The sequence below is a fragment of the Trichosurus vulpecula genome, chromosome 3, assembly GCF_011100635.1.
Source record: "Trichosurus vulpecula isolate mTriVul1 chromosome 3, mTriVul1.pri, whole genome shotgun sequence".
In the NCBI taxonomy this organism is placed as follows: Eukaryota; Metazoa; Chordata; class Mammalia; order Diprotodontia; family Phalangeridae; genus Trichosurus; species Trichosurus vulpecula.
The window spans coordinates 291,109,066-291,131,339 of record NC_050575.1 but is presented as its reverse complement, the minus strand read 5'-3'; the positions used below and the strand labels follow the sequence as shown (position 1 = coordinate 291,131,339).

At 39.3% G+C, this 22,274-nt stretch overlaps 1 protein-coding gene across 1 annotated transcript in view; it reads left to right on the top strand.

Moving 5' to 3' along the window:
* The window catches only part of ZNF395 (zinc finger protein 395), a 73,494-nt gene that overhangs the window by 20,947 nt on the left and 30,273 nt on the right, over nt 1–22,274 (top strand). Inside the window, exon 2 of the mRNA XM_036751541.1 lies at nt 8,918–8,970. Within this exon, the coding sequence (XP_036607436.1) occupies nt 8,930–8,970 (41 nt within the window). The 5' untranslated portion in view covers nt 8,918–8,929. The remainder of the gene's footprint in view (nt 1–8,917; nt 8,971–22,274) is intronic.

The window sequence follows — 22,274 nt, the reverse complement described above, 5'->3', positions numbered from 1 at the left end:
AATGCTCTCTGCATCCTGGCTTTTCTGGTTTCCTTCAAGTCCCAGCTGCTAAATTCCTCCTTCTATGAGAAGCCTTTCCCTATTCCGCTTAATGTTATTGCCTTCCCTCTGTTGATTATTTCTAATTTTTCCTATAGATATCTTGTTGCACGTTGTCTCCACCGTTAAATTGTGAACTCTGTGAGAGCCGGGATTATCTTTTTGCCATTTCTTGTATCCCCTGTGCTTAGCACAGTGCTTGGCACATAAGAAGCACTAAGTAAATGTTTGTGGACAGACTATTAGGTAATCACTAGGTTGACTGCTGGAATTTTTCAGCCATAACACTTCTTAAAAGACTATTTCCAAAGTCTTAGAGGGGTTTCAGCAGACTTTTGAAGTGGGTACTTTTCTCGATGATGCTCAGTATTTTTGCTGGTCATTTTGTAAGCCCAGGGTAACAAAGGGCAAATGTTCTTAGGAAACAATTGACCGTGATTCTTGGGTTCTGGTCTCCTGTACCGTAGTAGAGTCTTTCATTTTGTATCTATGAATAATTTGGGTTTTTAAGTCCTGTATATACTTCTGTTATTACTTATCTGCTTGGTTCATTATGGAATCTGGAAAAGCTGAACTTGGATTCTGCCATTGAAATACTAGCTTTGTTACTGGGAGCAAGCCAACCTTTGTGAGCCTCAGTTTCCCTGTTTGTTAAATGGGGACTAGTATACAGTACTTCACACACAACACTGTTTGAGGCTCAAATAAAAGTAAAATGCCAGTTAAATGTCAGATTTGTTGTTGTCTTTGTTATAGAGACTGTGCCCATTTTTTTGGTGCTACCTGGAGAAGTCTACCATCTCCCTACAAACTTAGAGATTTCATTGTATTTCCTTTCCTTTAGATCATTTATAGAAATGTTAAATAAGACTGGCCCTAGCACCAACCTGTAGTTCAGACAAGTGCCCACCTATTTCCTGGTATTTGTTTCCTATCTCTTAAGTCAATTTCCTCTCATCAGATTCCTAGCTTGTCTCAGGGTGACTCAATTTTTTTAATAGACTTTGGTGTAGAAATTTGTCAATAGCTCTGAATGTCTAAGGGATTTATATCCACTGATGCCTATTTGATTTACATGTGTATTTATCTCCTCAAAGAATTCTAATGAATTAATCAGGCATGGTTTCCTTATAGAAACCATGTTGTCTTTCCCCAATAGGTTCTAATCTTATTTTTGTTCAGTGAGTCTATCCTTTAGGATAGGTTCTGGCAGTTTTCTTGGTATGGAGGTAAAACTGAGTGGTTTGTGATTACCTGAGTTGTCATTCCTCCCCCGCCTCATTTCCCTCTCCCCCCATCACCCCTTCTTCTTTTTTATGAATAAGGATCACATTTGCAATCTTGGGTCCTTCGGAATGGTAACAGATTGTGACAGGTGATTATACAGTTTCCCAGTTATATCCTTGAGAACTCTCAAGTGGAGGTTTTCTGCTCCCTGGTGGCATATCTACATTTATTTGATCAATTTAAGATTTGAACATCCTGAATATAGACCATCGTTATCATAGGGGCCTAGCTTTAGAGCTGGAAGGGACTTTGGAGGTCATCTAGTCCATCTCCCTTATTTGAAAGAAGAAGAAATCGGCTTCAGAAGGTAAAGTGATTTGCCTGCAAATTACTACACAGTAGTAGTAGGAGAGAGAACCAGGATTTGAACCCAAGCCCTCTGACTTTAATCTAGTAATCTTTCCATTATACCATGACAAAAAAAGATTCTCAGGGTACCGTCCTGGGGCTTGGAGAAGGGACGATGATAGTTGGGTAGCTATGAAGAATTGAGGAGAAATTGTGTTCCCTCAGATATTGAACTTGGAGGCAGAGCCCCAGTTACCTAGTCGTAGTTCTAGCTCTGAGTCCTAACAGATGAGTAACAAAGATTAATCCTTTTAGTTTTCTTCTTTACTACCTTGCCTTCTGATTGACATATAGTGAGCCACAAATAGTTAATGGAGAGGGAAAGGGGGAAAAAGGGAGAAATAGATAAATCTCTTAGAACATAGTATAGTAGTTTATTCCAAGAGATTTGCAGGAATTTGTTAGATTAATTTTCCCTTGTAAGGGTAAGTGACTTATTCTTTTCTTCTTAAGCCTACTAAAGATGGGAGTTTTTCCTCAGAGAAAAAATTGCCTCTGTAATTTCTCCAGCACAAAATCCTAATCTGTGATCTAATTGAATATGACTGTTTGTAGTAATACTTATGACTTCCTACTTAAGAGGATACTTTGGGAAGAGGGATCTTATTAATATTCTCAGTAGAGACCAAAGCAGAGAATTCATTCAGCCTCTCGGTCTCCTTTTTCAACTGTAATGCGTGTATCCTTTCTCTCCTTTTATCGAGGAGTCCCACTGAGGTCCTTGCAGAGTGATCTCCAGAGTTTCTTTAGGCCCCTTAGTTTCTAGTTTATATGTGAGTTTCCCTGTTTTCTCCACTTGCACCTTGCAAACGTGTTTTCTGCCATACTTTGTCAGTTCCCTACGCTTGCACCTTGCAGTAACCTCTTTGACTCTTCTGTTGTCCATTCAGGGCATTGCTTGGAGTTCTAATTTTTTTAATCCTTAAGCTACTCTTTCCCTTGCATGTTAAGTAGTGTCTGAATTTTTTGTGGGTTGTAACTCTCCACAAATCCTGCTTTGATACGTCATTGTGCTATAGGATGACCCTGTGTTCTTGAAGACCATGCCACTGAAGCACAAGCTCTGGCAGGTTCTGCCGTGTTGGAAAGGCTTCAAGTATAACTTGTCCTGCCAACAGATTGTGTCTCTTATCCAAGTACCAGCCCAGTTAAGTAAGATGAGGCTCATCACTAATAGGCTGGCTACTTGGTGACAAATTCTTTGGCCATGGCAACCATTGAAACAAAGAAAAATACAGAATGGCCCCCAGTCCTGTATGACCCACTTTTGTTTCTGTGGTGATAATGGCTGAATGGTGGTAAAGGAGGTAGAAGGTGGTAAGAATCAGGTTTTTAGACAGTTTACCAAAAGCACCGTAGTTGTTTGTTAATGTAAATTTGAATAATGAGTGGACATGCTACTACTGAAGGAACTGAATCATATCAATCTTGACATTCTTACCAGAAGTGAAACCAGAAGACAAAGTGAAGTAACAACTGAATGGAAAGGTGACCGATAGGTTCTTCTCAGAGGAGCTAATGAAGAAAGTGTCACAGTTAGTTCAATTGTGTGTCCAGTGGCAACAAGAAACATTTTCAAGTGATGCTTCATCATCTCTTATTGAAATACTCAAATGTTTGCAAAAAGACCATGAAACTACAAAAATAACTACAGCTTATGTACCAGCATCTGTTGCAGAGCATGAGGAGGTACAGGAATTCTCTGAGGAGCTTGCTAAGACCCCCTAAGTTAAATAGTCTTTGTTGACTCGAGTGCAAAAGTGGACCCAAGAGAAGATGGCAAAACTCAATCAAAAATAGACTTTTGGAGTAAGAAAGAGATAGGATGAGACTCAATAGACTCTGCGGGAATTTTGTACCTCTAGGCCAAAAATATCTCCTTCAGGAAGAGTTAGGAGAGGAGCCTCTGGATATGGCAAGCACCCAAAAACATCCCCCAAAGTGAAACTGATTATCTTTTGAAAAATAGACGGTGACTTGTTACTGACATGATAGTCATTTCCAAAATGGTCTGTGTTTAGTCAGACCAGTGACTTGTTAGAGCAAAAATCACAATCAGTGCCAGATTAGAATTAAGAATAAAAATGAGAAACCATTGTTCTCCAGTGAGGAACTCCAAACTGATTTAAACAATATGTTCACAACAAAAAGGTCGGAAAAAATTGACGTAACAGATTATTGACAAAGATTTATAAGCATTTCCTAAAAAACTAACATAATTGCTATAATGAGGAGGCTAACAGGATTAAAAAATAACCTCAACTAGTAAGGACTTCTTTTTGTGAAGTGGGAAGATATGGCAGACAAGGGCAATAACAAAAACTGTTAATTATTTACTTATGCAGGACAGAGTATAGACAGAAGAGGTCAGTGCTGAAGGTGAGACAGTTTTGAAGGCATTGAGGGATTGATTTTCAAGATGCTTTATTTCAACCCCAAATAAAGGAGCTGAGAAAGTATAAATAACTGAGAAAATATAAATAAATACCTCTTTTTCTATCTCTCAAAAATATTTGAAAATTACATACGTATATATCAGAGGTATTCTTGGTAAAAGTTTAAGAAGGAAATAAGCGGAATTTTGCAGATTGTGTTCTGTAGTTGACCACATTTACAGAAACAAGATTAACAGAAAGATCTCGACCTTTTATTGTTTGTAGAATATTAAAAAGCGATTTGGAAGAGCAAAGCATTACTGTAGGGTTTTTACTCTATCAAGGTAGCTTGTACATCTTAGAATCATATAGTATTCCTTGTAGCTTGTAAAATGGTAACTTTGTCCAAACTTCTGTTAATATCAAGTGAGGCACAAAATAGGAGACAAATACTTGTAAAAGGTGTTTGCCACCATCGTGGAGGATATCATTACAGAATCCAAATAAAGAAGTGATTCCTTGTAGATAGGGTCTCTAGATGCTCCCCCCTTTATTGTTAAGGATTACATCAAGTCCCAAAGCATTACATAGCTTATGAAATGAGGTCCATAATTGCTCAAGAGAGTTTGGCCTAGTGATCCATATAGGAAAAACCATATGGGCATAAAATGCTGATTGCTCAGACTGGTATTCAGATGGGTGGACAACCTATACAAGTTATACTATATATACTATACAAGTTAGTCCAGCTTTTTGTCTGTCTTGGTTAGACATCAGAGATGAACCTCAGACTTGGCCTAGAATTGAACAAGAGGATAGAGAGCAAAGTGGGTACCCTTTTAAGGAAAATGTATGGCACTATTAATGACTCCAAGGTTTTCTCTGCAACAGTGGCTCTTTTTTTTTATATTAGTAGTGTTATAGTGGCGCAGTATGGTTGTAAGATGTGACATTCCACAACCTACAGAGAAGATGTGTAGTATTACCAGCAAAAGCTGCTAGGTGGCACAGTGGATAGAGTACAGGCCTGGAGTCAGGAAGACTCATCTTCTTGAGTTCAAATCTGGTCTCAGACACTAACTAGCTGTGTGACCCTGGGCAAATCACTTAACACTGTTTGCCTAAAATTGACTGGAGAAGGAAATGGCAAAACACTCCAATATCTTTGCTAGGAAAACCCCAAATGTGGCTAGAAAGAGTTGGACACGACTAAAAGTGACTGAACAACAACAATGAAATTACCAACAAAATATTACCAGAAATAGCATGTGAGGAGACAGATTACTAGAAAAGGGAGTCAAGCAATGATTGTATGAGCTCATGTGCACCTTTGATATCTCTACAACACCAGAAATTCTAGAGGAGAAAGTCCCTAGAACATTAGGTACACCCCCGTGTGGATTTATGGGAGACAGAGACAAGAATTACACAAGCTGAAGAAGTTTGGATCTGTTGTGATCTGCCCCATTGGAAGGAACACTCAAATGGAAGAGATCATAACCCATTGAAATATTGAGGTCCTGACTTGCGTTTAATTTGCTTTCATTCCTTCTCCCCCCGCCCCAGTAGAGTTTGCCATAATTCCCTTTTCTGAAACAGAAACTGTGTGATGGATTTATTAGATTCTTCTTCTCCTGCCATAAAAGATGAATTTAATTTGTGTTGCAATTACTATTATTTGGACGGGTCTCATTTTCACTAATTAGGACCTTATCTTGTATGTTCTCCTTTAGCAGCAGCCTCTTAAACTGCCAATTCTAGAAAGCAGTCCCCTCCACTTCTTTTAATGTAGCATCTGGCATTTCTATGTTTAAAGTCTCCCCTGGTCTCTTTTCTACCTAATTTTGAAGTTTTTCTGTCATTTAGTGTTTTTATATAATTGCACTATCCTAGTCATATAGTCTTTAATATATCCCTGTTGTAAAATTTTTATTATGTGAATTCAGAAGGTTGCCCCCAGAGATCTTTCATTTTTTTCCCGGATGCTATTTTTACCCTGTTACAGTTTATGGTAGCCCTCAGTGTTGCACCTCCTCCCATCCACCTGTCCCTATCCATCTGTGAACTCTGTATCCTGCAGTCATCGAGTCCCATTGACTACCTTCCTGCCACTGCATCTCTAAGGTGCCAACTATGTCAGGATGCTTGTTTGTTGCCAAGCATGCCAGTTTAGCCATCTCATTTTGCCTTCTGTCATGGGCACAGAAGCATTTATATAGCCTAGCTTGGCTATTTTGCCCTTTTCCGATGCCCATTTGCTGTCCACTTTGATGGATTGACTTCTCTGTTTCATTTATTTTAATACTGCCTGGGGCTTTTCTCTCAGCTGGTCTAGCTGAGTTTACATGAATCTGAGTTGTGTTTTTCTGGGTTCTTATTTCTCCAGTTTTTAGTTCGAACATTATCCTGTGGGTCAGTTTTTAGTGCTAGCACTATGACATCATTTTGATTCAGGAGGACATCCTCCTGAGATCATCCTTCTTGTAAAGCCTTTGTCTTCCTTATCTGGGACTCCTAGTTTCAAAGAAAACTCAAATACCCTTCTCTTCATGATCTTTTTATCCATTTCTTAAGACTCTACCTGTCTTGAGTCCAAGTATGGAGAAAGGGAGTCCTTAAAAGAACATTCCCTAGACCAGGGGTTCTTAAACTTTTTTTGTGTTGTGGACCACCCCAGGAGTCTGGTAAAGCCTGTGGACCCCTTCTCAGAATAATGTTTTTAAATGAGTAAAATATAAAACATAGGATTACAGAAGAAACCAGTTATATTGAAATAGTTACAGAATATTAAAAACAGAAAGTTCATGGACCCTCAGGTTAAGAACTCCTGCTCTGAAGGTTCTAGACTAATTGTCTTCCTGTAGCTTAAATTCTCTTAAGTATTTTGATGATCCGTTACTATATATCACTATATATTGTGATCTCTCTCTCTCTCTCTCTCTCGTCCCACCATGACCATTAATACCTTCTGTCCTGATGCAGTATGGTATTCTTGATAGCATACTGGACTTGGAGTCGAGAAAGATCTACATTCAAGTCTCACCTCAGACACTACCTATTTGACTCCGGACAGGTTATTTAATCTTTCTCTGTCTCAGTTTCCTAATTTGTAAAACAAGGGGGTTAGATTTTATGACTTCTAAGGTCCTGTTCATCTCTAAATCAGTGATCTTGTGTCTAAAAACCATTGGCTTTTTCCTTCAAGACCTCACCCAGATTGCTTGCACTTTGACAGGGTCACTACAAGCCTAGGTTCTTGTCCTCAACTTGTCAGGTTCAAAAATTTCTTTCTCTTAACCCACTTAGGGAGTGATCAACCCCTGGGAGGTTGATTGGAATATAACTATCTCATAGGAGATAGATTTAGATAGTAGAAAGTCAGCTTATTAATTTAAACGGAAATATGACTGCCAAGGGGACTGGAATGTTCTTATCAAGTAGTTAACCTAGTCCCTTCACTGTGGGAGAGTCCCACTGGGAAACCCAATTAGTATTTGGAATTGCTTGTTAAGCACAGTCAGACTACTAGGCATTAGCTGATCTTGGGGGATGGTATCATTTAAGCTGTGACAGCCTGGGGAACCTTTCTTCACTGTAGGGAATATATTTGCCAAATGGACAAAACAGCCTGTATAGGCCAGTAAGTACCCTTTGGGCAGGACTGGAGAAACAGAAATTGGTAGTCAGCCTCTTCTTCAGTCTTTCACAGGTCATTAGAATCATTTGTCCTCCTTACCGCTTTGCTTTATTTATATCTTCTTTAAAAAATCCCCTCATATTCATATCTATTTTTTTAATCTTATAATAGGATTTCTATATGTATATCTTATTTTACATGTATTTACATATTAGATTGGCAGTTCTGATTAGATTCAGAAGGCTGGCCACTGTACAAACCATCTCTCTGTTAAGGTCATTTAGTTGGGTGAAGGTTTCTGTAGATGCCTGATTTCCATCCATTGTGTGTGTTGACTTTCGTTGGCTTCTCCATCATGATATTTCCTTATTTTCATTCCAGATAGTGGGAGAAGTACTTTATTTGAGGCCCTCCCTACCATACCCTAACTCTACACACAACTCATCAAGTCTGATAATCTTTTCTCTTGGTAGTCAAGTTACCGCTTTTTCTCATATGTACTAAAATGAAGAAAGTGGTACCATTGGGGAATAAGAAATGCAAGATAAATACATTCTCCGGATAACACTGGGCGGGGTGGGGGAGAGATTTAAACCCCTTTTGGCATCAAAACTAGATCCCTCCCTTCTCCCCCCTCCGCCATTTTAATTGTCTCACCCATTTTAACCTTTTAGAAAGATAGAATTTTTCTAAAAATAGATTACACTATTCTTTGCCTTCTTAAACAGTATACTGAACATAATATAAACTTTTCAGGTCATTTTCCATTATTGATTTGAAGCTCCTTGAGAGCAGGGGCTGGCCTTTTTTGCTTTTCCTTGTATCTCTGTGGCTTAGCATAGTGCCTGGCACACAGTAGACACTTAATGGAATGAATGCTTCTCAGTTTGATTGACTTGGAGATGAAACAGTTGATACCCAGGTTTTTTGTAGTGAATTAGCAAGCACCTTGAATATAGGAGAAAGAAGAGAGATGTGTCATATAAACACCTTCAAGCCCCAGTCCCTTTTCTTTTGAAATACCTAGACATTTATCTTACAGAATTTGGAAGAAAAGCGGGTCAGAGGAACAAGCATTTAAGGACCTACTGTGTGCCAGGCATTGTGCTAAGAGCTTTGTGGATAGCTTATATGATTGTCACAATACCCCTGTGAGGTAGATGCTGCCGTAATCTCCATTTTTACTGTTGAGAACATGAATATCATTCAGTCCAACCTCTTCATTTTACAGACGAGGAAGCTGATGCGTGGAGAAGTCATGGCTTCCCAGAGGTCACCCTCCTGGTAAGTTACAGAACCAGGGGTCTAACCTAGGACCAAATCTAATATTCTGCCTTGTCACATGTTTAAGGATGAATTTTTTTGTGTAGGAATGTGTGTGATTGAAATGTTGGATGTGGGAAAAAATGTGAGGGAAATAATAAGCACAGTAATGGATATTCTAATGATCCATTAAGAAAAAGTTCTATTACATTCAACCTCTTGTGTTCAAGAAGTTGGTAAAATATGGAATCCATTTTAAAAACAAATTTCCATCAAAAAGAGTTAAAATAGAAAACGTCTTAGGACTTAAATATTTAAATTTGGGTGTTGAGGAGTGTAATTTCCACCTGGTAGCATTAAGAAAATTCTTTATTTCCCCACCTATAGTAGGAATCTTACTAAACCTTTCTCAACTTTGGTTCTTCTCAGCAATGGTTCTTCAAGGGTATGCTGAGGCATGTCTGTTTTAGGGAAGGGAATGAGATTTATTAAGCTCCTACGATATGTCAGGCACTGTACCAAGGCCTTACTCATATCTCATTTCCTACGTGTGCTGTGGACCGTATGGAACTTATGCTTAGAATCAATACATGAACCTCATTAGAATAGTAATATTGTGCTTTTGAGTATTAGGTTAGAGAAAGTATTCCTTAAACCAGGATCATTGTTGTAGAGAATTTGTTGTAATCAGACTGACAAAAGATACTGTTACTATGGCCCATCTGCTGTAGTTTGGTATAACATTGTAATTTTGGGTAACTGCTCTTTGTTACATTATGCTGTTCACTATAGAAGAAAGATTTGTAATCGATCAACAAGTGTTTATTAATAACATAGCAGAGAAAACACAATGAATTAGAATCCAAATGGGCTTAATTTGATTCAGTGGTGGCATCTTAAGGATTTCTCACACTGGCTCACAAAAGCCCCGTTGTGGAGGCAACAGGGCCAAATGTTGGCTTCAGAATCAGTAAAGATGTGTGTATGTGTGTGTATATGCATATACATATGTCCGTATGTATGTTTCTATGTTGTGTAGTAGTTTTAGTCATATTTGACTCTTCATGACTCTATTTGGGGTTTTCTTGGCAAAGGTACTGGAGTACTTTGCCATTTCCTTCTCTAGCTTGTTTAACAGATGAGGAAACTGAGGCAAACAGGGTTAAGTGACTTGCTTAGGGGTACACAGTGTCTGAGGCCAGATTTAAACTCAGGGAGATGAGTCTTCCTGACTCCAGCCCTGGTATTCTATCCGCTGGGGTGTGTGTGTGTGTGTGTGTGTGTGTGTGTGTGTGTGTGTGTGTGTGTGTGTGTGTGTGTGTGTGTGTGATAGCACTTCTTGGAGCAAGAAGTGTCCTACAGAGCAAAAATACCCTGCAGTGTGAACTCTTCCCTGATTCTGAGAAAGCATCCCACCAAATGTGAAGTTTGAGAAAAATTTTGCCAGGGAAATAGTAGGATTGGTGGTGGGGAAGTTGGAGGTATGCTAGCTAGAATCTCAGAATGTCAGAGCTGGATGGGACCTTAAAGGTGATTTGCTTAAACTCCCTCCTTTTGTAGAAGCAGACATAGAACCAAAGGGAAGTGAGGGGAAAAAAAAAGTTTTTCCCCGTGGGCACAAGACAAGTTAGTGGAAAAACTGGCTTTTGGTGATGGGGATACAGACAGTCACCATTAGAAGAAAAAAATATGAAGGTCCCAGATGAATTTTCACATAGTGAATGTGACCCCTCATGAAAAAATTTGATTTTTACCAGGGAAGATCTAACCTACGTCAAGGATCTGTACCTCACTAAATAAATCCTAGGCTATTAGATTGTCAGAAGTGGGGTTTGAGGGGCAATGTGATAAATGGATGACAGTGTAAAACTTAAGAATTGGATTTGAATCCTGCTTTGGACATTACCAAACTGCGTGACTCTGGGTAAGTCAGTTTCCTATTTTTAATATGAATTCCCTATATTTCTTATAAAATGATTGGGTTGGACTTGATGATCCTTGAAAGTCTCTTCCAGCAATTAAATCTCTTATCATATGAATCCACGTCTTCCTCATTCTGTGCTGAGCATTCTAGGGACGGTTCTTGGCTGATTTTAACTTTATTAGTTATCTTTAAGTTGTTTGCTGTTTGAGTGAATTGTGTTAAGTGAAACTTCTCTTTCCAGGGTTAACATCTGCTATAAAATCAGAGAGAAAGTTTGCTGCATGATGTTTTGGCCTTTGGAGATACTAAGATCAAACTTAAAAATTTCAATAAACTTTTAAAAATTACACATTTAAAGAAGAAGGCTTATGTATACCACACACACACACACACACACACACACACACACACACACGCACACACACAAATGTTAATGCTATACTGTAGTCAGAATGTCACAAAATAAAAATCCCCAAAGTCAGAATTTGATACACTGCAAAGACGTGGGCAGTGCTTGTCCCATCTAGGTTTGACAAATCATTAACATTCAGTAATTTGGCTAAATTTTTATGCACTCCTCAATTCTTAACCTATCTTAGCCAAGGATACTCTATTTGTGCTTATCAGGAACTTCTAAGACCCAACTCAGGTCCCTCTGACTACTCCAGCCTTTCTTACCGAAAATTCTCCATCAGACCTGTAGAACCTGTGGAGGGCTGTTGCGGCCCATGACATTCCTGAGTGTGGCATACAGTACTCCCAAATATGGCTCAAGCCAGATTAAAATGTAGCTCCTGTATGATTTGAATGTTGATGTATTAATTCAGAAGAAGTAATATATATATATACACACATATATACATATACATATACATACATATATATACACATACACACACATATATACATATACGTATATATATATGTATACACACACACACACACACACACACACACACACACACACATATATATATATATGATTTCCTAAGTCAATATGCAGCCCTCCAGGATCCTTATGTATGGTTTAGTGGCTCCCCTGGGTATTCGAGTTTGATACCACTGGTCTACATTTCTTCTAGCCAGACCATCACAACTTAATTATATTTGGCTTTGTAGCATTTGTTACTGTTCCATGATGTTAAACTCTCATCTTTGGAACTAGAATCTAAGTCCACCGAGGGCTTGTAGTACTTAATGTGTATCCCTCATTGTGGCTCCATCAATGCTGGCCTGTTGGTTGATAGTGATTGATGCCTTGCTTCTTTGTAGACATGCTGCTCCCTGACCGCTCTAACGGTTGGTTAGAGTATCCGTGGATGAATGGGAGGACATAGTAGATGGGGACATTCAGTCTTTTTCCCTCCCTTCTTAATGGAGGCGTTGTCTAGTGTCAGCTGGGACATGGACTTGTCTGGCACCTGTTGAATGTCAAATAGCAACTGGACGCATTATTGTAGTAGATAGAACTTGTTCTTACTCCTGTTCCTTTTATTCAATGGATGATGGGTATCCTCATGCTTTTAGTACAATAAACTGATATTTGTTGAGCCTGGGAAAATATTGATCATTTTGGGACATTGGCTAGAACATACATATTAGGGGAGAGGAGTGAGATGGTACCTCCTTTTTACACTTTTAGCGTAAAAAGTACACTTCTAGTTTTGGGAGATTCTTTCAGGGAAGCGGTGTGTAGTGTGTAGAAGGGAGTCAAGAAAGCTTGGGTTTGAATCCCACCTCAGATTCTGAGAAGGTGGTTGTGTTGTCGTGGAAAGAGTGTTGAATCTGAAATTTGAGGACCTGAGTCTGAATGCTGGCTCCTGTAAGTTTAGAATTCTGCTAAGTGAGTATCTGTTAGGTAAAGAATGCCTGAATTGGCTTTTCCTTCTCCCCCTCCTCACCGGGCTAAAATGTGATCATTGTTACTCTGCAGGTTTATTCCTCTCGGTGTAATTGTACGGCAGAGCCTTCAGGTAGATGGCTGGGTAATGTGGGCCACTTATTAACTCAGGAAGAAAAAAGGAGGGGGAATGGAGGAGAAGAGGAAAATAGGTATGAAAGAAGTTGTATCATAATATAAGTACGGTAGAAGTACAAGGTGGCAGGAGGACAACAGGCCAGGACACTGATTTTAGCAAAAAACAACCGAAGATTGGTTCTGTAAAATGGTGTACGGGCCTGAAATAAATTGGGAAGGAGGGAGCTGTTATTTACTTATGGATTCGTAAGGACCACTTATCTGGCTGTGCTGTCAGTAGGGAGATACATACATACATACATACATGCACACACACACACATATATACATACTATATGTAATGTGTGTATGTATGTATGTATACGTATACATATATGTATGTGTAGATATATGTAGATATAGATATATCTATATAGATATAAAAATTGTTTCTACTGTCATTGCTCATTAACTTGAAAAAATAATCCAATTAATACCGGAGGAATCTACCCTGGTTGTCGTCTGGCAGGCCCTTAATGTTTGTTGAATTGAATATTGAATTTACTCCTGGAGATTTTTCATCGTCTTGCTCTTAGCATAAAGTTGGCCAAAGCTTTTATTAAAATTTTAGGATGATCGTATTTTCTGTTAGTGCCCTTTAAGGAAGCAAGCAATGTTTAAAGGTCTCTCCAGAGCTACTAAATGATTAACAGTGATTTAGGCTGTTTACCAATGTTGGCATAAGGCATTGACCTTTAACTTGAGGGTACACAGTTGGTAGAGTGTAAAAAGAGACCTTTTTTGAAGAAGGAAAATGCATGAGTCAATTAAACTGCAAATTTATGGTGCATTTATTCTTTGGGGGTAGTAGCAATTTAATTTAGGTGTTTTGATTTTTTCAATTGAGAAGACTGAAATATAAAAGGATCCACTTGTTATTTTTAGAGGCTCTGTTAAATAAATAGGGGTATGCTAAAGTTCTATATTCTGGTCAATGAAAATGAGATGAGGGAGAAGAGGGAGACATACAAAGGGAGAAAGCAACCTGATGGCAGATGGGAGGTGAAAGAGAACTTAGTAGACCCCCCCCTTGCTCTGTGGGGAGATGCCATGAGGTAGTGAATCTGTATTTGTGAAAATAAAATTGAGGGGCAGAGAAGTAACTCATTTGCTGTATTGTTACAGGTAGGCCTTGTCTATGGTTCTGTGAAAACAAATGAGGTGAAACAATATTCTAGGGAATGGTGCCATAGAAATAAACTGTGTGCCTGAGGCAGTCAACTAAGCAACAGCTTTATATGAATTATGACTACTTATTGCTTTGAAAAAATTGAGATCTTTTAATTTTGTTTTAAATATCGACTATCTCCAGAATTAATTACTTGTTTTTCGTCCTGCCTAAAATTTAGAAGTACAAGTAATTTCAAGATGCTGGCTTTTTTCTCTTATTCTGTGCAGAGGAACCCTAACGTTTTGCCCTAGAAAATGAGAAAATGTTAACATTTTAGAGAACAAAATGGTCTCCTTTTGTGGAGTAACATTGCCATCTTGTGGTCATTTAGGGTACACCAGTCTGTGCCATTTAGATGAAGTTAAGCTAAAAGTAGGACTTATCACCTCTCCTTGGATGACAGGAGTGAGGTGGGAGAGAACATTCATTTTTGGGGAAAAAGTAGTCTGTCCCTCACTTTAAAAAATGGTTGTTCCTGGTTTAATTCTCGATTCTCTTTTAATTCTTTTAAAGTTTGGGGAGATAGTATCCTCATTTTGTTGAACATAATTTTACATTTCATGAACTGCTTTTCAAAGTAGATAGTATTTTACTTGTGAAATAGACAGTGTAATTACCCTTATTTTACAGATGAGGTAGTTGGCTCTCTGTGGGGTTAAATGATTTCGAACAGGGTTATACTAAGTAATACAGCACAGATTCATGCCCAGGTCCTCCAAGTCCAGTATTCATTACATTAGACTATTATGCCTTCTATGGATGTCAGAATCTATAATGTCAGAATCTAAGTCAGAACTTATTAGTGACATTTGCTTTTATTTTCTTATGGTTTTTTCCCCTTAAAAGAGTAACTTTCTTGTTTTTCACAGGGTTCACATTTAGGCCCCATTTCCAGTTCCTTGCTTGGTCCTTATTTATGTGACTGTGAGCCAGTAACACTGTTTGTTCTCCATTTGTAAAATGAAGGGGATGAGATAGACATTCTCTTCCAGCTCTAAAATCTTGAGAGATCTATTCCTTGAGATCCTGAACAGAATTCAGGAAAAGAAACCAGTGACTCCCCTCTCCCCTCCACATCCCTTTTCTTAGTGTTTATAGCTGAATTATCATTTTTAAATACAGAAATCTACTTTGCATGTAAACTGTCTTTTCAAATAATGGTGCCATTTTACCACTGTGTAGTGAGTGAGATAGAGGTGTAGGATAAGACCTAAGGATGTAAAATTAAAAAAAAAAAGAACAAAATAGACTAAGGAAAGTTTGGCCCAGTATTAATCATGCAGTTGTATTGTGGACAGCTATCCAAACTCATCTCTATTCAGTACTCCTACCAGTTCCCTGCCTTATTATGATTTCCTGTAAAGGTCACAAGTCTGAATAATAGGATCCGGGCAGTCTTGTGATCTTAAAAAAAATTTAGAGATAAGAAACCAAATCTATATATAGAGTGTGAAAAGCATTTAATTTTTGTGGAGCTTAGCTGAGCAAGTTAAGGAGAGAAGATAAACGAGAAATTTCAGTTTGCATCTGCTCAGTGTCCCCCATTTAGAAGTATTTTGGGGATGGAAAGAGGGAAATGATGATGGATGAATCCAATTTCTCACCCATCCTCTTGCGTATCAGTTATTTGCTGCCTCTATGACCTTGGCAAATTCACTTGATTTACGTTACTTTATCTGTATAATGAGGACTCTAAGGTCTCTTCTGGCCCTAAATCTGTGATCTTATTTTTCCTCTTTATCTTCCTCTGTCTAACGAGACAGACATGCTTGTGGTGTTAGAACAGGGAGGAGGTCGTATTTTATGGGGCCGAATTTTATAAGGAAGGTTTATTGTACATTCAACAGGGAAATAAGATTGGGTTGGGCAGCAGGGCTGGACCAGTAGTTTTATCAACCCAAAGGGGAAGGAGCTAGTTGATTCACAACACATCCCAGAACAGGCTGAGAAGACACTAAAATCACAAAAAGACACAAGTCTGTTTACATATTAGTGGTCATTAATGCAGACTGGTTCACTTAAGTCAGGCTGTGCCAAAAGTCCAGGTCAACATCTTAAAGAATGTGGGTCTTGGAATCAGAAAACCTGGGTGGGTGCAAGTGTGTCTTTTTCCATGGTGTGATGAGTGCTGCATTAGGAGTCAGGATAATCTGGGTTCAAATTCTGTCTCACACTTATGAGCTGTGTGATCATGTATGGGTCACTTAATCTCTTAGCCTCAGTGTCCTCGTCTGTTAGATGGGGGTAATAATATCTATAGTACCTGCCTCACAGGGTCATTGTGAGGCTCAAAGGACATAATGTATGTAAAATATTTCAAGGGGCTTCTAGTCCAGCAACCTTTACTGTCCTCTGCGTTGATCTTTTGGCACAACAGACATTGCTGTGCTTGTTTCCTCTTTACAAGACAGACTATGTGGTCATTAGTCATTTTGTTGAGACTGTATAAATTCTGTGGGCATAGGATTGTGAAATCAGGGGAAGGGAGCTCCAAATTCAAGCACGTAGCCTTTTGTTCCATGGCATAGTTTAGCTGACACAGCATAAATTACATGTATACATGGTTCTGTAGGGCGGGAAGGCAGTTCTTTCCAAAATTAGGTGACAATTTGTCAAGTTGTTTGGAATACTTGTGATCTCTCTACAAATAGAAAGAAGAATCGACAAAAGTGGTCTCTGATCTGGTCAGACCTTCCAATTCTAGGTATCATATTTTTTAGGAAGACATTAATAAGCCAGGGAATACATAGAAACAGGATGACAGAAAGGACTCAGAATTGCACCATGCAAGGAGGAATAAACTGGGCATATTTAGCATGTTTAAAGCCTCATAGATAGAGGTTCAGAGATCTAGAATGGGAAGGGATCTCAGAGACTATCCAATTCAACCTTCTAATATGTAAAATTAGTAAATTGAGGTCCAAAGAAGTTAAATGACTTGGCCAAGGTCACACAAATAGTATCAGAGGCAAGATAGACACCGAGGTCCTTGAAACTCTGGGGCCAGTGCCCTTTCCCCTATATCCAGCCTTCTTACAGTGTTTAGAGTGTTCCTCTATGGAAGAGGGATTAGATTTGCTTTGCTTTGCCCTAGAGTAATAGAGTTTGGGTAGGAATTTGAGGAATTGATTTTGGGGCAGTATAAGGAAAAGCTTCCTAAAAATTAGTGCTGTCCAGAAATGGAATGGGCTGTGTCAAAGGTAATGGACTATTGTTACTGAAATTCTTCAAATAAAAACTAGATGAACACTTCGGGGATTTTTCTCTGCTCTTATGGTCTTTTGGTGGGGGGTGGGGGGAGGGGGGAGGGAGATGTGGTCTGGGTTATGTAACTTTTCCAGGGTCATACAGTTAGCAAGAGTCTGAGCCTGGATTTGAATTCTGGTCCTCCAGACTCCAGGGACGGTGTTCTATCCACTGTGTCACCTAGTTGTATATGTTGAATTAGATGATCTGAGGGCCATTCTAACTTTAGGAGTGTACGATTCTGGTGGGTCAGTCGGCAAGCTTTTATTAAGTGTTTTTTATATGCCAGGAACTGTATTAAGTAAGCACTGGGAATACAAAGAAAGGCAGAAGCAGGGTTCCTGCTCTTATCTTCGTTCAGAGAGGAGGAGTAACACAAAGAGTGCATAGAATTCTAAAAGTTAAGAGAGAGAGCTAGAGAGAGAGTTTGAAGGATGGGGCAGTAAACTGTCAGATGCCTATGATATCAAAGGAGACAAGAACCGAGGAAATGCTATTGGATTTGGCAGAGAGGACAGTATTAATGGCCTTCAAGACAGCAGTTTCAGAAAGGAATGGATGCTGAAGCCAAATTGTGAAGTTTAGGGAGGTTAGTGGGAAAATGGGAGCTAAAGAAATTGTATTACAGCACAATCCTAGGTTAATTATTATACATACATATTATAGCGGTAGCTTCATTTTTCATTTTAGAAGTTTAACAGTGAAAGGAAGGAAAAGACTTAGTGACCAGACATCTGTTGGTTAGGTGTGTAGGGTCACGAGTGTAGGATTAGACATGGCTCAGTGGTAGAGTATGTGCATGGTATATGGTAGAATGTGTTGTATATTTTAGGTCCTGATCATAAGATCACAGATCTGTTGTTGTAAGAGATCTTAGATGCCATCTAGTTCAACCAACCCCCTCTCATTTTACACATGGGGAAACTGAGGCCAAGAGCTATTAAGTGACTTGTTCAAGGTCACACAGCTAGAGATAATAAGTACATGGAGGAATTTGAACTCAGGTTCTTTTGACTCCAAATCCAGTGCCCTTTCCACCGTTTCTGTTTCTGGCAAGTCCAATTGTTAATGCCTATTCTGGCATCTTCAGTTCTTTGGGGATCTGTGATTTCTTCTGTGCCAGTTTTGATTCCTTCTCTGTCTTTGTAGGTGGTTTCATGAGTTGCTGTGACCAAAAAAAAAAAAATCGTCACCTAGTGGCTTCTGTTACTATGCCTCTTTGCATCCAGCTAGGCTGGTCCTTTGGCGATAGGCTTGTACTTGATGTCTTTTTACCTTGGGACTTACCAGATCTTGCACTCTGCTCTTAAAGACTTTGAGATCTCAGGTTCTCCTTCATCCAAAGAAGTATCATCCCAGGGCTTAAGTAGAGGGTTCATAGTTAGATCATTATGTCACAGACCAGTGATTTTTGCAAGTTGGGTACTCTCCTTACTGATTGAGATTACAGTCTGTCAGTTACAGCTTTACATGTTAACTGGAGCTCCAGAGGTTGCCCATGTTTAGTCAGTCAGGCAACAAGCCTTTATTAAATGTCAGGCACTCTGCAAGGTGTTGGGAATACAAATCCGAAAATGAAATAGTCTCTACTCACAAGGAGCATACGTTCTAATGAGTGAGACAGGTTAAGTATGTATAAAACTATATGCAGCATAAATATAAAATGAATAAATAGGAATAGATACAAAGTAGTTAAAATACAAAGTATTTTGGGAGGGAGGGTACTAGCTGTTGAGGGGAGATCAGGGAGGAAGGGAAAGAATATTTATTTTGTGCTTACCATGTACCAACCACTTTACAAATATTATCTCATTTAATCCTCATAACAACCGTAGGAAGTAGGTGCTGTTATCATCATCCCGATTTTACATTTGAGGAGTCTGAGGCAGACAGAGGTTAAGTGATGATTTGCCCAGAGTCACACAGTTAGTAAAAGTGTCTGAGGCTGGGTTTGACCTTCAGTAGGACTTCCTGACTTCTGTCCCAATGCTTTATTCACTGTGCCACCTCGGGGATCGGGAAAGGTTTCATGGAGAAAATGGTGCTTAAGCTGGGATTCTGTGAGGGGGCCTCAGGGGCAGGATTTTAACTCTGACCTTTCCTGACTGTCCCGCATTCTTCCTGTGATAGTTAAGATTTTCAAAGCTCCTTATAGACATTATCTCAGTTGATCCTCACAAGGGGCCATGGCTATCTCTATTTGACAGATGAGGAAATTAAAGCTTGGTGAAGTGACTTGATGGAGGTCCCACAGCATAGCTAGTAAGTCTCTGAGGTGAAAGAAATTTGAGCTTGGGTCATCTTGATTCCAATTGCCGAGAATTAAATAAGCAGAATCTTATTTCTTGTGGAGCAAGGGGTATTAAAAAGGGACATCTGAGGCTCACACACGCCAGTGGGATATATTTGGGTACTGGAATGTCAGACCTAAATCTGTGCTCACTTGATTACTTTGAGACCCTGTCTTCTATTCCTTTGTGGGTAAGAAAAGGTTTGTGAGGGGGGGCTTGTTTTCTCAGGTCCTTGATCTTTGCCAAGATTTTCCATGAAGGAGGGGTATGGTGGCGAGTCTTAACATCAAAAACACATATTAAAGTGTTTCTTGGGGAAATTTTTGAAGCTTAATATAAGGTGGAAGAATAAAAATTCTTGTGTAAAATTGGCAGAAAAAGAGTTTTGGGTCGTAGTGGTCTTCTGATCACAAGATAGCAGTGTTGCATTGTGTGTTAATCCAAAAATTGAAGCTGATATTGGAATGCAAAAGTAAAATCACATAGGCTGTAGGAGCTGTGAGGTAATCTCTTTATTTTACACAACACTGACTTTTGTCAATGTTAGGATTCTGTAGCCAAAGGGGAACGTGGGATATTTGTAAAAGTTTCAGAGAAGAAGCTACACAGATGACTAAGGGGTTGGAAAATAGGACCTGAGAGAAAAAAGGTCGATTTATTCAGCTTGGAGAAGATAAGACTAAGAATATTTAATTATACTTTTTGGGGATCTGAAGGATTATTCTAATGAGGGCTTATCTTACCCAGGCTAGTGACCAAATGTTCATCTCAACTGAGAATAGAATTGGATTAAACTTTAGTATGAGGGATATAGGTTAGATGAAAGGGAAAATGCTTTTTTTGAGGAAAAAGTTGTAATTATATTTTTATTGTATTCTAATCTTCCTGGGCCTTAGTTCCTTATCTGCAGAATGAGTTAGACTATGTAGCTTCCAGTGTCCCTTCTACCTCTAAATCTGTGATCCTGTTTGCATACTGGTGACTCATATGCAGTACACTTATGGGAACTGTATTAATTAGAATGTATTTTGTTTATTGGAATTCTCTATTTCCCAGTTACTCTGAATAAAACCCGAGTTTTTTTATATAGAGGTTGCATGGTGTGGTTGAGTCTGGACTTAGAAGAATTTCTGGACAGTGAAGTTTTTCAACATGGATTTGCATTATTGAAGAAATTTATAGAACTTAATTTCATCTGCCAGGGAGATAAGGTAGGCTCTTGAAGGTAGAGGGATGGGTCTAAATGATTGAATCAACAAACATTTATTAAGTACCTGTCTGCTACATGCCAGGCAGTATTCTGGGCACTGGAAATACAAGGGCAAAAATAAAACAGTTCTTACCCTCAAAGTGCTTAGTTTCTTTGGGGTGAGATATGCGTGTATAAATATAAATAAAGTAAACAAGGGAATTTCTGTAGGGAGGCACTGGCAGCAGGAAGGATCAGGAGAGGCCTTGGGTAGGAGGTGTCATTGGAGGGGAATTTTGAACAAAGTTAGGGATACTAAAAGATACTGGTGAAGAGGGAGTGAATTCCAGGCTTGGCAGGTGGGGATGGTTGCTTCAAAGACACTGAGATAGGAGGTTGAATCTCCTGCAAAAGGAACAGCAAGACCAATTTAACTGGACTATATTATGTGTAGCGGGGAGTAACATGATGCTGGAAATGTAGGTTGGAACCTGTGAAAGGCTTACAATTTCAAACAGGAATTTGAATTTGATCCACAGGGAGCCCTTGTAGTATATTAAGCATGGGAAGGCTTATGCTTTAGGAAAATCATTTCAGCAGCTGTGTTGAGGACATATTGGACAGAAAAGAACTGAAGCCAATTAGGAGGCTGTCGCAGTAGCCCAGGTGAGAGGTGATGAGAACCTGGACTAATGTGGTGATTGTGAATGGAAAGAAGGGGATGAATATGAGATATGTTATGGAGGTAGCATCGATGATACTGGGCAACTGCTTAGACACATTGGGAGGGAGAGAGGGAGGTGTAGAGGACCACTCTGAGGATGTGAACCTTTCACATCCTGGAGTGGTGGTGGTGCCCAGGACAGAAATGAGCAAGTTTGGGAGAGAGCTTGCCTTTTGGGGAAAGAGAGTGAGTTTTGTACATGTCAAGTTTGAGAAGTGTCTAGGACATCCAGTTCGAAATGTCTAGTAGGCAGTTGGCATGTGGGACTGGCGCTCAGGAAAGAGATTAGTTCTGACTCTATGCATAGATCTGAGAGAGATAACCCTTGAACCCATGGCCACTGATGAGGTCATCAAGAGAATGAGAAGAAATCCCAGGACAGAGCCTTGGCATGTACCCACAATTAGGGGGCTTCTTATGGGCGATGAATTAAGAAAGAAGACAGAGAAAGAGTGATCAGATAAGTATGAAAAGAGCCCTGTGATTCAGCAAGAGCCATTCTTACATAGAAATGTAAGAAAGCACTTTGTAAGTGCTATATATGCCAGCCTCTGTGCTAAGCACCAGAGGTTTACATACAAACTAGCAAGATGGTACTTATCCTCAAGAACGCATATTCTAATGGGAGAAGACAGTCCATGAAGGGCAGCTGGAAAAAGGATGGGAGAGGTAACATCTGGGCTGTGCTGGTAAATGTTTAATGACTGGCTCTCTGGGAAGAAAAAAGTGTTAGTTTAATCTCCATCCTTAACATTTTCTCCAT